Source organism: Oncorhynchus gorbuscha, linkage group LG07, assembly GCF_021184085.1.
Source record: "Oncorhynchus gorbuscha isolate QuinsamMale2020 ecotype Even-year linkage group LG07, OgorEven_v1.0, whole genome shotgun sequence".
In the NCBI taxonomy this organism is placed as follows: Eukaryota; Metazoa; Chordata; class Actinopteri; order Salmoniformes; family Salmonidae; genus Oncorhynchus; species Oncorhynchus gorbuscha.
In genome coordinates, this window is record NC_060179.1 from 9,949,684 (window position 1) to 9,964,683 (window position 15,000).

At 46.5% G+C, this 15,000-nt stretch overlaps 1 protein-coding gene across 1 annotated transcript in view; it reads left to right on the top strand.

Moving 5' to 3' along the window:
- LOC124039100 (neuropilin and tolloid-like protein 1) overlaps positions 1–15,000 on the top strand; it is a 204,948-nt gene that overhangs the window by 125,333 nt on the left and 64,615 nt on the right. Inside the window, exon 7 of the mRNA XM_046354982.1 lies at positions 13,639–13,867. Coding sequence (XP_046210938.1) covers positions 13,639–13,867 — 229 coding nt within the window. The remainder of the gene's footprint in view (positions 1–13,638; positions 13,868–15,000) is intronic.

Consider the following 15,000-nt stretch of genomic DNA (forward strand, 5'->3'; position numbering starts at 1 on the left):
GCAATGCTCTATTTTCCTTACCCGGATAAAGCACTAAATAAACTTCAGTTAGTGCTAAATGATGGATGCTAGAATCCTGACTAGAACCAAAAAATTTGATCATATTACTCCAGTGCTAGCCTGATGGACTGGCTTCCTGTCAAAGCAAGGGCTGATTTCAAGGTTTTACTGCTAACCTACAAAGCATTACATGGGCTTGCTCCTACCTACCTCTCTGATTTGGTCCTGCCGTACATACCTATACGTACGCTACGGTCACAAGACGCAGGCCTCCTAATTGTCCCTAGAATTTCTAAGCAAACAGCTGGAGGATGGCTTTCTCCTATAGAGCTCCATTTTTATGGAATGGTCTTCCTCCCATGTCAGAGATGGAAACTGGTCTCAACCTTTAAGTCTTTACTGAAGACTCATCTCTTCAGTGGGTCATTTGAGTGTAGTCTGGCCCAGGAGTGGGAAGGTGAACGGAAAGGCTCTGGAGCAACGAACCGCTTGCTGTCTCTGCCTGGCCGGTTCCCTTTTCCACTGGGATTCTCTGCCTCTAACCCTGTTACGGGGCTGAGTCACTGGCTTGCTGGGGCTCTCTTGCCGTCCCTGGGGGGGTCGTCACCTGTGATTGATTCACTGTTGTGGTCGGCCTGTCTGGGTTTCCCCCCTTCCTTGTACCTGTCGGAGATCTTTGTGGGCTATACTGGCCTTGTCTCAGGATGTGGTGGTTGAAGATTTCCCTCTAGTGGTGTGGGGGCTGTGCTTTGGCAAAGTGGGTGGGGTTATATCCTTCCTGTTTGGCCCTGATGGGGGCTGTCCTCGGATGGGGCCACAGTTCTCCTGACCCCTCCTGTCTCAGCCTCCAGTATTTATGCTGCAGTAGTTTATGTGTCGGGGGCTAGGGTCAGTTTGTTTATCTGGAGTACTTCTCCTGTCCTATTCAGTGTCCTGGAAATCTGTGTCCTTAATTCTCTCCTTCTCTCCTTCTTCTCTCTCTCAGGAGGACCTGAGCCCTAGAACCATGCCCCAGGACTACCTGACATGATGACTTCCTTGCTGTCCCCAGTCCACCTGGCCATGCTGTGCTCCAGTTTCAACTGGCCTGGGCCCTTGTCCCAGGACTACCTGACATGAGGACTCCTTGCTGTCCCCAGTCCACCTGGATGCTCCTGCTCCAGTTTCAACTGTTCTGCCTTACTATTATTCAACCATGCTGGTCATTTATGAACATTTGAACATCTTGGCCACGTTCTGTTATAATTCCACCCGGCACAGCCAGAAGAGGACTGGCCACCCCACATATGCTCTTTTTCTCTCTTTCTTTCTCTCTCTCGGAGGACCTGATGGACCGTGCCCCAGGACTACCTGACATGATGGCTCCTCTGTCCCCAGTCCACCTGACTGTGCTGCTGCTCCAGTTTCAACTGTTCTGCCTTATTCCTCTTCCATGCTGGTCATTTATGAACATTTGAACATCTTGGTCATTTTCTGTTATAATCTCTTCCTCTGGCCAGAAGAGGACTGGATGCTTCCTCTCTAGGTTTCTTCCTAGGTTTTGGCCTTTCTAGGGAGTTTTCCTCTAGCCACCGTGATGCATTGTTTGCTGTTTGGGGTTTTAGGCTCTTTCTTCAGCACTTTGAGATATCAGCTGATGGACGAAGGGCTATATAAATAAATTTGATTTGATTTGATTTGATTTGATGGATGCTGTGTCCTTATTGGGCGCTTTCCTCTTCCTCTAGTCAGTGATGGATGCTGTGTCCTTATTGGGTGCTTTCCTCTTCCTCTTCCTCTAGTCAGTGATGGATGCTGTGTCCTTATTGGGTGCTTTCCTCTTCCTCTGGTCAGTGATGGATGCTGTGTCCTTATTGGGTGCTTTCCTCTTCCTCTTCCTCTAGTCAGTGATGGATGCTGTGTCCTTATTGGGCGCTTTCCTCTTCCTCTAGTCAGTGATGGATGCTGTGTCCTTATTGGGTGCTTTCCTCTTCCTCTTCCTCTAGTCAGTGATGGATGCTGTGTCCTTATTGGGCGCTTTCCTCTTCCTCTAGTCAGTGATGGATGCTGTGTCCTTATTGGGTGCTTTCCTCTTCCTCTTCCTCTAGTCAGTGATGGATGCTGTGTCCTTATTGGGCATTTTGCTCTTCCTCTAGTCAGTGATGGATGCTGTGTCCTTATTGGGTGCTTTCCTCTTCCTCTTCCTCTAGTCAGTGATGGATGCTGTGTCCTTATTGGGTGCTTTCCTCTTCCTCTTCCTCTAGTCAGTGATGGATGCTGTGTCCTTATTGGGCGTTTTCCTCTTCCTCTGGTCAGTGATGGATGCTGTGTCCTTATTGGGCTGTGTCCTTTTTTCCTCTTCCTCTTCCTCTAGTCAGTGATGGATGCTGTGTCCTTTCCTCTTCATCTTCCTCTGGTCAGTGATGGATGCTGTGTCCTTATTGGGCGCTTTCCTCTTCCTCTAGTCAGTGATGGATGCTGCATCCTTTCCTCTTCATCTTCCTCTGGTCAGTGATGGATGCTGTGTCCTTATTGGGCGCTTTCCTCTTCCTCTGGTCAGTGATGGATGCTGTGTCCTTATTGGGTGCTTTCATCTTCCTCTTCCTCTAGTCAGTGATGGATGCTGTGTCCTTATTGGGCGCTTTCATCTTCCTCTTCCTCTAGTCAGTGATGGATGCTGTGTCCTTATTGGGCGCTTTCATCTTCCTCTTCCTCTAGTCAGTGATGGATGCTGTGTCCTTATTGGGCGCTTTCCTCTTCCTCTGGTCAGTGATGGATGCTGTGTCCTTATTGGGCGCTTTCCTCTTCCTCTAGTCAGTGATGGATGCTGTGTCCTTATTGGGCGCTTTCCTCTTCCTCTAGTCAGTGATGGATGCTGTGTCCTTATTGGGTGTTTTCCTCTTCCTCTAGTCAGTGATGGATGCTGTGTCCTTATTGGGCGCTTTCCTCTTCCTCTAGTCAGTGATGGATGCTGTGTCATTATTGGGCGCTTTGGAATCGATGGTTCCCACAGACTGTGTTGTACAAGCAAGCCGATTTCCACATGACATTGCGCTGTGACTGTTTCTACCTGATCCATGGCCTTCATTAGGCTTAGGAAGTAATCCAGTGACTAATGCTTCATAATATTTATTAGTTAGGAGAGCTGGGTTTGGATGGGGAGATGCGAAAAATAGCTTTAAAAAAACTGAGGTCTGAATTCATCTGTATTTGATTGAGGAAGAGAAAGAAGGAAAGGAAAGAAGGAAAGGGAGAGTGGGATAAAGATAAATACAGATATTGGGCGGGGCACATCCATCAATAAACACAAAATATCTCATTGTTGACGAAAACACCAGGCATATTCATGAGTCCTATTCCTTGCTACCCAGATGCTAGGCCATTCCTATAAAGGTTATGTGTTAAGTCTCCATATCTCAGCAGTGCTGATTGGAGTTGTCGTAGCTCTGTCCTGTTCTAGAATGCCAGCTAAGCGCCCAGGTCATTTAGGTCCCCATATGACTGTTTTAAACCTGGAGAGATGCACAATAGGATTCTCAGTGGACCGCAATTACTGTTGAATATGTGAAGGACCCAAAGTGTTAGACAGACAGACAGACAGACAGACAGACAGACAGACAGACAGACAGACAGACAGACAGACAGACAGACAGACAGACAGGCAGGCAGGCAGGCAGGCAGGCAGGCAGGCAGGCAGGCAGGCAGGCAGGCAGGCAGGCAGGCAGGCAGACAGACAGACAGACAGACAGACAGACAGACAGACAGACAGACAGACAGACAGACAGACAGACAGACAGACAGACAGACAGACAGACAGACAGACAGACAGACAGACAGACAGACAGACGATTTTTACACCCACTTGTCTGTTGGTTAGTTGAGGTGGAGCTGTTGGTTAAAGCCGAGCTGACACTGCTGGCTCCATTAGTTCTCTACATCTGTGCCGTTCTTCTTAAACAGTTAAAGCGCTACATTTCCTCAAGACCCGAGCCGGCAGCTCATTAACTGTAATTATGCTAGGAGTTTTGCGCAGCAGGCCAGAACAGCAGACTGATGAACGAATGGCAGGCTCCTATGCTGGAGGTGTCAGGAAGTGTTAGCCTCACAGTGAACAGCAGACTGATGAACCAATGGCAGGCTCCGATGCTGGAGGTGTCAGGAAGTGTTAGCCTCACAGTGAACAGCAGACTGATGAACCAATGGCAGGCTCCGATGCTGGAGGTGTCAGGAAGTGTTAGCCTCACAGTGAACAGCAGACTGATGAACGAATGGCAGGCTCCGATGCTGGAGGTGTCAGGAACTGTTAGCCTCACAGTGAACAGCAGACTGATGAACCAATCGCAGGCTCCGATGCTGGAGGTGTCAGGAAGTGTTAGCCTCACAGTGAACAGCAGACTGATGAACGAATGGCAGGCTCCGATGCTGGAGGTGTCAGGAACTGTTAGCCTCATAGTGAACAGCAGACTGATGAACCAATCGCAGGCTCCGATGCTGGAGGTGTCAGGAAGTGTTAGCCTCACAGTGAACAGCAGACTGATGAACGAATGGCAGGCTCCGATGCTGGAGGTGTCAGGAAGTGTTAGCCTCACAGTGAACAGCAGACTGATGAACGAATGGCAGGCTCCGATGCTGGAGGTGTCAGGAAGTGTTAGCCTCACAGTGAACAGCAGACTGATGAACGAATGGCAGGCTCCGATGCTGGAGGTGTCAGGAACTGTTAGCCTCACAGTGAAACGCTGTCATTTTGAAATACAGTATGTGGTTAATATTTATGGGTAGGGATTCAGATTAACTCAGATTGGTAAGGCTGTTATGTGGAAGTGTGACTTGTGGTTATAATTATGGCCCTAACCAGGAATATCTCTGGGACTTAGTGATAGGCCATAACTAGTGCTGGTGGTTAGGTCATACAGTCTGGATAAACTCAGGGGCCTTAGTGATAGGCCATAACTAGTGCCTGTGGTTAGGTCATACAGTCTGGATAAACTCAGGGGCCTTAGTGATAGGCCATAACTTGTGCTTGTGGTTAGGTCATACAGTCTGGATAAACTCAGGGGCCTTAGTGATAGGCCATAACTAGTGCTGGTGGTTAGGTCATACAGTCTGGATAAACTCAGGGGCCTTAGTGATAGGCCATAGCTAGTGCTGGTGGTCAGGTCATACAGTCTGGATAAACTCAAGGGCCTTAGTGATAGGCCATAACTAGTGCCTGGAGTTTTTTCCTTGTTAGGTCATATTTTATGGAAAAACTCTTATCCCTGTGATCGTTTAATAAGAAAGAATCCTCTTTATAATGGTAAGGCCCTCCCCCTGCCCTCTCTTCAGTAAATCAGGTCACGCCTCCATTCTGCTCTTCCCCACCTATAAGCAGAAACTTAAACAGTGAGCACCCATGGTAAGGACTGTTCACCGTTGGTCTGACCAATCGGCTTCAAAAGTGTTTTGATCTCGCGGATTGTGAAATGTCCCCTCTGAGAATAGTATTGACGATATACACTGACTCTGTGAGTTCATCAGGATCATCAGGAAGTGCATAGAGGATGTTCACAGTCTGACTCTGTGAGTTCATCAGGATCATCAGGAAGTGCATAGAGGATGTTCACAGTCTGACTCTGTGAGTTCATCAGGATCATCAGGAAGTGCATAGAGGATGTTCACAGTCTGACTCTGTGAGTTCATCAGGATCATCAGGAAGTGCATAGAGGATGTTCACAGTCTGACGATTAGAACTTATCCAAACCAAAATCAATGACATATGGCAGCATTCACGCAAAACTGAAAGCGCCAACCACCGCATTTAACCATGGTGAGGTGACTGGGAACAATCAGAGAAGCAAAACGACGTGGAGTGGAGACATTTTTCGTCTCTGGCGTCGCAATTCAACCACTCAGACATGCGACGCACTGTATGTGTCAGGGTCTCCAGCCAATCACGGATCATAAAGGGAAAGACAGACACTGACGCCTCAAACTTGGACGAGTTAAACACTTTCTGCTTCCAGGAAAACAACATCGAACCACCGACGTGGGCCCCCGACACTCACGAGGACTGTGTGCTCTCATCCTCTGTGGCCGACGTGGGCCCCCGACACTCACGAGGACTGTGTGCTCTCATTCTCTGTGGCCGACGTGACCTACAGCATGTAAACCCTGGCAAAGGCCGCTGGCCCAGAATGCATCCCAAGCCGCGTCCTCAGAGCATTTGCAGGCCAGCTGGCTGGAGTGTTTACAGACATATTCAATCTCTCCATATCCCGGTCTGTTGTCCCCACTTATAACTGAACTAAATTACTCTCGCCCTGTTGCACTCACTTCTGTCACCTTAAAGGTTTTTGAGAGGTTTGTTAAGGATCAATTCACCTCTACCTTATCTGACACCCTAGATACACTGCAGTTTTTATAATCCCCCCAACAGATCCACAGACGACGCACTCGCCATCGCTCTGCACACTGCCCTATCCCATCTGGACAAGAGGAATACCTATGTCAGAATGCTGTTCATTGACTACAGCTCAGCCTTCAACACCATAATACCCTCCAAGCTCATCACTAAGCTCAGGGCCCTGGGTCTGAGTCCCTCCCTGTGCAACTGGATCCTGGACTTCCTGATGGTTCCGACCCCAAGTTGTGAAGTTAGGCAACAACACCCCCACTACGCTGATCCTCAACACAGGGGCCCCACAGGGGTGTGTGCTCAGCCCCCTCCTGTACTCCCTATTCACCCATGACTGTGTGGCCATGCACATCTCCAACTCAATCATCAAGTTTGCTGACGACAGTGGCCTGATTACCACCAACGATGAGACAGACTACAGGGAGAAGATGAGGGCCCTGGCGGAGTGATGCCAGGAAAATAACCTCTCCCTTAGTCAACAAAAAACAAATGCGCTGATAATGGACTACAGGAGACAGCAGAGAGAGCACACCCCCATCCACGTGGACAGGTCGCAGTGGAGAGGGTCAAAAGCTTCAAGTTCAAATTTCGTGATATTAGGGTCAAGGCCATATGGCCTTCAAAAGGTGCCCAATCTGCCAGGGAACCAAGGCCATCTGCACCAACATAGCCAATTGATTTGAAAACTGAAAAACAGTAGCTATTCTGTTAAGAAAAACAAAAGTCTATGTACAGTTGAAGTCGGAGGTTTACATATACCTTAGCCAAATACATTTAAACTCAGTTTTTCCGGGGGTTTTTCAATTTCTGGCATTTAATCTTAGTAAAAATTATCTGTTTTAGGTCAGTTAGAATCACCACTTTATTTTAAGAATGTGAAATGTCAGAATAATAGTAGAGAGAATGATTTATTTCAGCTTTTCTTTCTTTCATCACATTCCAAGTGGGTCAGAAGTTTACATACACTCAATTAGTATTTGGTAGCATTGCCTTTAAATTGTTTAACTTGCTCGCACACGCTTTTTCAGTTCTGCCCACAAATGTTCTATGGTATTGAGATCAGGGCTTTGTGATGGCCACCAATACCTTGACTTTGTTGTCCTTAAGCAATTTTGCTACAACTTTAGAAGTATTCGTGAGGTCATTGTACATTTGGAAGACCCATTTGCGACCAAGCTTTAACTTCCTAACTGATGTCTTGAGATGTTGCTTCAATATATCCACATCATTTTCCTACCTCATGAAGCCATCTATTTTATGAAGTGCACCAGTCCCTCCTGCAGCAAAGCACCCACACACAATGATGCTGCCACCCCCGTGCTTCACGGTTGGGATGGTGTTCTTTGGCTTGCAAGCCTCCCCGTTTTTCCTCCTAACATAACGATGGTCATTATGGCCAAACAGTTATATTTTGTTTCATCAGACCAGAGGGAATTTCTCCAAAAAGTACGATCTTTGTCCCCATGTGCAGTTGCAAACTGTAGTCTGTTTTTTTTATGGCCGTTTTGGAGCAGTGGCTTCTTCCTTGCTGAGCGGCCTTTCAGGTTATGTCGATATAAAACTTGTTTTACTGTGGATATAGATACTTTTGAACCTGTTTCCTCCAGCATCTTTGCAAGTTCCTTTGCTGTTGTTCTGGGATTGATTTGCACTTTTCGCACCAAAGTAGTTTCATCTCTAGGAGACAGAACGTGTCTCCTTCCTGAGTGGTATGACGGCTGCGTGGTCCCATGGTGTTTATACTTGCGTACTATTGTTTGTATAGATGAACGTGGTACCTTCAGGCTTTTGTAAATTGCTCCCAAGGATAAACCAGATTTGTGGAGGTCTACAATTTTTTTCCTGAGGTCTTGGCTGATTTATTTTGATTTTCCCATGATATCAAGAGGCACTGAGTTTGAAGGTAGGCCTTGAAATACATCCACAAGTACATCTCCAATTGACTCGAATTATGTAAATTAGCCTATCAGAAATTCCTAAAGCCAAGACATAATTTTCTGGAATTTTCCAAGCTGTTTAAAGGCACAGTCAACTTCTGTAAACTTCTGACCCACTAGAATTGTGATACATTGAATAATAGGTTAAATAATCTGTCTGTAAATAATTGTGGGAAAAATGACTTGTGTCATGCACAAAGTAGATGTCCTAACCGACTTGCCAAAACTATAGTTTTTTAACAGGACATTTGTGGAGTGGTTGAAAAACTAATTTTAATGACTCCAACCTAAGTGTATGTAAACTTCTGACTTCAACTGTAAATGTACATAAATAATTAGCCTACATGTCAACGTGTAGTTGATAGCTATTGGCTATAGCCTGTTATGTCACATTGTAGGTGGTAGCTATTCTCTACAGCCTGCCATGTCACAGTGTAGGTGATAGCTATAGGCTATAGCCTGTTATGTCACATTGTAGGTGGTAGCAATTCTCGTCAGCCTGCCATGTCACAGTGTAGGTGATAGCTATTGGCTACAGCCTGTCATGTCACAGTGTAGGTGATAGCTATTGGCTACAGCCTGTCATGTCACAGTGTAGGTGATAGCTATTGGCTACAGCCTGTCATGTTCAGACGATGCGGATATGAGGGAGGCGCCTTAAAATGTAACCAAACTTTAATTAGACTTTTAGTTACATATACTACATGACCAAAAGTATGTGGACACCTGCTGGTTGAACATTTCATTACAAAATCTTGGGCATTAATATAGAGTTAGTCCCCAGTTTTCTGCTATAACAGCCTCCACTCTCCTGGGAAGGCTTTCCACTAGATGTTCGAACATTGCTGCGGGGACTTCAGCGACAAGAGCATTAGTGAGGTCAAGCACTGATGTTTGGCGGTTAGGCCTGGCTTGCAGTCGGCATTCCAATTCATTCCAGAGGTGTTCAATGGGGTTGAGTTCAGGGCTCTATGCAGTCCAGGCAAGTTCTGATCTCGACACACTGATCTCGACAAACCATTTCTGTGTCGACCTTGCTTTGTGCTTGGGGGCATTGTCATGCTGAAACGGGAAATGGCCTTCTCCAAACTGTTGCCACGAAGTTGGTAGCACAGTGTCGTCTAGAATGTCACTGTATACTCTAGCGTTAAGATTTCTCTTCACTGGAACTAAGGGCCTGAACCGTGAAAAACAGCTACAGACCATTAACCCTCCACCACCAAACTTTACAGTTGGCACTATCAATTGGGGCAGCTAGCATTCTCATGGCATCTGCCAAACCCACATTTGTCCATCGGACTGCCAGATGGGGAAGAGTAATTCATCATTCCAGAGAATTCGTTTCCACTGTTCCAGAGTCAAATGGCAGCGAGCTTGACACCACTCCAGCCAACGCTTAGCATTGTGCATGGTGATCTTAGGCTTGTGTGTAGCTGCTCGTCCATGGAAACCCATTTCATGAAGCTCCTGACGAACATTTTTTGTGCTGACGTTGCTTCCAGAGGCAGTTTGGAACTTGGAACTTACGCGATATGCTCTTCAGCACTCACCAATCCCATTCTGTGAGCTTGTGTGGCCATAACAGCACATACAGTTGACTGGGGGCAGCTCTAACAGGACAGAAAGTTGACTAACTAACATGTTGGAAAGGTGGCATCCTATGACGGTGCCACGTTGAAAGTCACTGAGCACTTCAGTAATGACATTCTACTGCCAATGTTTGTGTATGGAGATTGCACGGCTGTGTGCTCAATTTTATACACCTGTCAGCAACGGGTGTGGCTGAAATAGCCAAATCCACTCATTTTGTATATGTAATGTGTATATATAGGCTAAACACCAGTCATGTTTTGACAAATATAACATAGGATCATTATTCATATCTAAAGGCTAGAAGATCAGTGTCTGTTGGCATACATGATGTACTGTTACTTCAGATAGGAGAGGAAGGAACGTGTCTGTTGCACCCTGCAACATGAGAAAGGCCCGTGTCTGTTGTCCAACCACTGTCCCAGAGTATGTCCAACCACTGTCCCAGAGTATGTCCAACCACTGTCCCATAGTATGTCCAACCACTGTCCCAGAGTATGTCCAACCACTGTCCCATAGTATGTCCAACCACTGTCCCAGAGTATGTCCAACCACTGTCCCAGAGTATGTCCAACCACTGTCCCAGAGTATGTCCAACCACTGTCCCAGAGTATGTCCAACCACTGTCCCAGAGTATGTCCAACCACTGTCCCAGAGTATGTCCAACCACTGTCCCAGAGTATGTCCAACCACTGTCCCAGAGTATGTCCAACCACTGTCCCAGAGTATGTCCAACCACTGTCCCAGAGTATGTTTGGATTAATCATACATTTAATTAATCATACAGAAGGACTGACCAACAGATGAAATCAAGGTTTGTACTATGTGTGATAGTAGATTGACATAAACTAGTGCTTTTGCTGTTTGTTAGGCCGACTCACCTTGTAGGTTAAAGAACAGTAAATATGGACAGTTCGTCCAACATCTTCAATAAGCGCCTGGGGATTCGATAAGGACTCGTGCCGTCACATCCCCGATGTTTCTGTCTTCTGTTGTAGCCTACTTCGGAGCTGCCATGCCTGTGAGAAGAACCCGATCACATGACGGTCATTGGCTAATAAGAATTTAGATATCTGAGAAAGTAATATGAGTGAGAGCTGCTTTCGCAGCACAGAGATTGACAGCCGGGTGGAAGGGAATTATTATATTCAGCCCAAGGGCACAATGGCCACACCCTTTTTTAGGGGGCATTACGGCCACAGCCTAGACATTGTCCTGCGTGAAAAGCCCAGGAGGGCGGCAGTTTCGGAGATTCTGCAAATCTGTGTCCACGACCAATAAACTTTGATTGTTTAATATTTCAAACAGTCTGGCTGTGATGTGTGAAGGTAAGAAGTGAGCGTAGTGCTAGTTCTGTGATGTGTGAGGGTAAGAAGTGAGCGTAGTGCTAGTTCTGTGATGTGTGAAGGTAAGAAGTGAGCGTAGTGCTAGTTCTGTGATGTGTGAAGGTAAGAAGTGAGCGTAGTGCTAGTTCTGTGATGTGTGAAGGTAAGAAGTGAGCGTAGTGCTAGTTCTGTGATGTGTGAAGGTAAGTAGTGCTAGTTCTGTGATGTGTGAAGGTAAGAAGTGAGCGTAGTGCTAGTTCTGTGATGTGTGAAGGTAAGAAGTGAGCGTAGTGCTAGTTCTGTGATGTGTGAAGGTAAGAAGTGAGCGTAGTGCTAGTTCTGTGATGTGTGAAGGTAAGAAGTGAGCGTAGTGCTAGTTCTGTGATGTGTGAAGGTAAGAAGTGAGCGTAGTGCTAGTTCTGTGATGTGTGAAGGTAAGAAGTGAGCGTAGTGCTAGTTCTGTGATGTGTGAAGGTAAGAAGTGAGCGTAGTGCTAGTTCTGTGATGAGGCTCAAATATCAGTGGTCAGTCCTTCTAAGGGAGACAAGAAGACTTGGATGTGTCTTACTGTATGAAACCTAGCGAGTGAACCGTTGAATGATTCATCTACAACTTCTCCGGTCTCTCAGTAGTGCTGTGTGTGATGACTGTAAGTTTTGTCGAGTAAAGACACACGTTTGATCTAGCAGACCCACAGACATGAATGCAGAGTGCAAACCTAAGAGCTCCTCTCAGTCTGTTTGAAGACGTTTATCGTGATCTGATTGGACACTGCTGTCATTGCAAGGCGTTGTCCTTCCTGCTGAGGATGTGACGACTGAAAGGAATACAGGAAGAAGGAATGACTCAAAATGTATCTCTCTCTTCCATTTTTCCCTGCCCACTGTTTTCCCTCTACCCATTTCTCCTTCTCAATATCTTTTCACATCTCTATCCCTCATCCTCCTTACTCTTAGATTCTATCTTTATGCTTTGTCTCCTTGTCAATTCCCATCAACTTTGCTTCTCTCTCTCTCTCTTCCTTCTTTCTCCCTCAACCCCTCCTATCTCTCTCTCTCTTCCCTCTTTCTCCCTCAACCCCTCCTATCTCTCTCTCTCTCTCTTCCTTATTTCTCCCTCAACCCCTCCTATCTCTCTCTCTCTTCCCTCTTTCTCTCTCAACCCTCAACCCCTCCTATCTCTCTCTCTCTTCCTTCTTTCTCCCTCAACCCCTCCTATCTCTGTCTCTCTTTCAATTCAATTCAAGGGGCTTTATTGGCATGGGAAACATGTGTTAACATTGCCAAAGCAAGTGAGGTAGATAATATATATAATAATCTTTCTCTCTCTCTTTCTCTCTCTCGCGCTCTTTCTCTTTTCCTTCCATTTGTTTTCTCTCTCCCTCCACACTTTCTCTCTCCACCTCTCCTCTCTCACTCGCCCTCCACCCCTTCTCTCTCTCAATTCAATTTCAATTCAATTGAAGGGATTTATTAGCATGGGAAAAAAGCAAGTGAAATAGATAATAAACAAAAGGGAAATAAAGAATCAAATGAACTGTAGACATTATTATTTAGACATTTTTGTGATTGTAAAGACATTTCGAGTATCATATTAGTGTTGTAATGATGTGCAAATAGTCTCTCTCTCTCCCTCCACCCCTTCTCTCTCCCTCCACCCTCACTCTCCACCCCCCTCTCTCTTCCCTCTCCATCCACCCCTTCTCTCTCCCTCCACCCTCACTCTCCACCCCCTCTCTCTTCCCTCTCCCTCCACCCATTCTCTCTCCCTCCACCCTCACTCTCCACCCCCTCACTCTTCCCTCTCCCTCCACCCCTTCTCTCCCTCCACCCCCTCTCTCTTCCCTCTCCCTCCACCCCTTCTCTCCCTCCACCCATCCTCTCCCTCCACCCTCACTCTCCACCCCCTCTCTCTTCTCTCTCCCTCCACCCTCACTCTCCACCCCTCTCTCTTCCCTCTCCATCCACCCCTTCTCTCTCCCTCCACCCTCGCTCTCCACCCCCTCTCTCTTTTCTCTCCCTCCACCCTCACTCTCCACCCCCTCTCTCTTCCCTCTCCATCCACCCCTTCTCTCTCCCTCCACCCCTCTCTCTTCCCTCCCCTCCACCCTCCCTCCACCCTCTCTCTCCACCTCTCTCTCTCTCTCTCTCTCTCTCTCTCTCTCTCTCTCTCTTGACACCTCTCCTCTTTCCCTCCACCCTCTGTCTCTCTCTCTCTCTCTCTCTCTCTCTCTCTCTCTCTCTCTCTCTCTCTCTCTTTTCCCTCTCCCTCCACCCTCTCTCTCTCTCTCTCTCTCTCTCTCTCTCTCTCTCTCTCTCTCTCTCTCTCTCTCTCTCTCTCTCTCTCTCTCTCTCTCTCTCTCTCTCTCTCTTTTCCCTCTCCCTCCACCCTCTCTCTCTCCCTCCACCCCCAGATCTACCTGCGTTTCCTGGACTATGAGATGCAGAACAGTAACGAGTGTAAGCGTAACTTCGTGGCGGTGTACGACGGCAGTGCGTCCGTGGAGGACCTGAAGAACAAGTTCTGCTCTACGGTGGCCAACGACGTGATGCTGGTGTCCACCACGGGGGTGATCAGGATGTGGGCCGACCAGGGCAGCAGAAGGAGCCACTTCAGGATACTCTTCACCACCTTCCAAGAACGTAAGACTGTTGGTGATGTGCACATACACATTCACTCATATCCTGGCAGTGTTGCAGGGCTGACCGGAAATACACAGATGCGTGTTGCTAGACCAGTCAGCATGATACATTGGCTATGTATGTTGTGTCAATGGAAAAGCTATGCAGTCTTTACTGGAAAATGAACAATCTAGTGGGGATGGATCAGATGACCTACATTAATGTATGGATAGGGTACATGACACTCATAGCGTGACCCCCTGACCCCATGTCTGCAGTGTTAAACAGACCTCATAACAACCCACGTAGTGGCGGCCATTAAAACAGGAGCATATATATATATATATATACGTATATATATTGATACACTGCTGATTTTGCAGGTTTTCCTACTTACAAAGCACGTAGAGGTCTGTAATTGTTATCATAGGTTAACTTCAACTGTGAGAGACGGAATCTAAAAAATCTAAAATCCAGAAAATCACATTGTATGATTTTTAAGTAATTTTATATATATATATATATATATATATATATATATATATATATATATATATATATATATATATATAGAGAGAGAGAGAGAGAGAGAGAGAGAGAGAGAGAGAGAGAGAGAGAGAGAGAGAGAGAGAGAGAGAGAGAGAGAGAGAGAGAGAGAGAGAGAGAGAGAGAGAGAGAGAGAGAGAGAGATGTGCATAACTGTAATCTGCTTTACTGATTTTGTAACACTTCAGTTGATTGTGTTCATATCCTCTTGAATGGTTCATTGGGTTCATATCCTCTTGAATGGTTGATTGGCTGGTATGAGCTGGAACAACAACTGTTAGAATCATGTTACACTACTGGTCAAAAGTTTTAGAACGCCTACTCATTCAAGGGTTTAAGTTTAGTTAGTTAGTTAGTTTAAATGTATGGGTTCATTGACTGTAGAGTTAGCCCCCGAGGGAATGGTCTTCTCTCTTCCCTCTTTCTCCCTCCACCCTGTAACACAGACGCTGGGAGTCGAGAAGCAAGTACTGAGGATGAATTTAATAATACAATAAAACATGGAACAATACAAAACTAGAGTCTGGACATGAAAAACACAAGTAATAGTGCCTGGGGACAGAACCGAAGGGACAGACAGATACAGGGGAGGTCATCCTAGAAGTGAT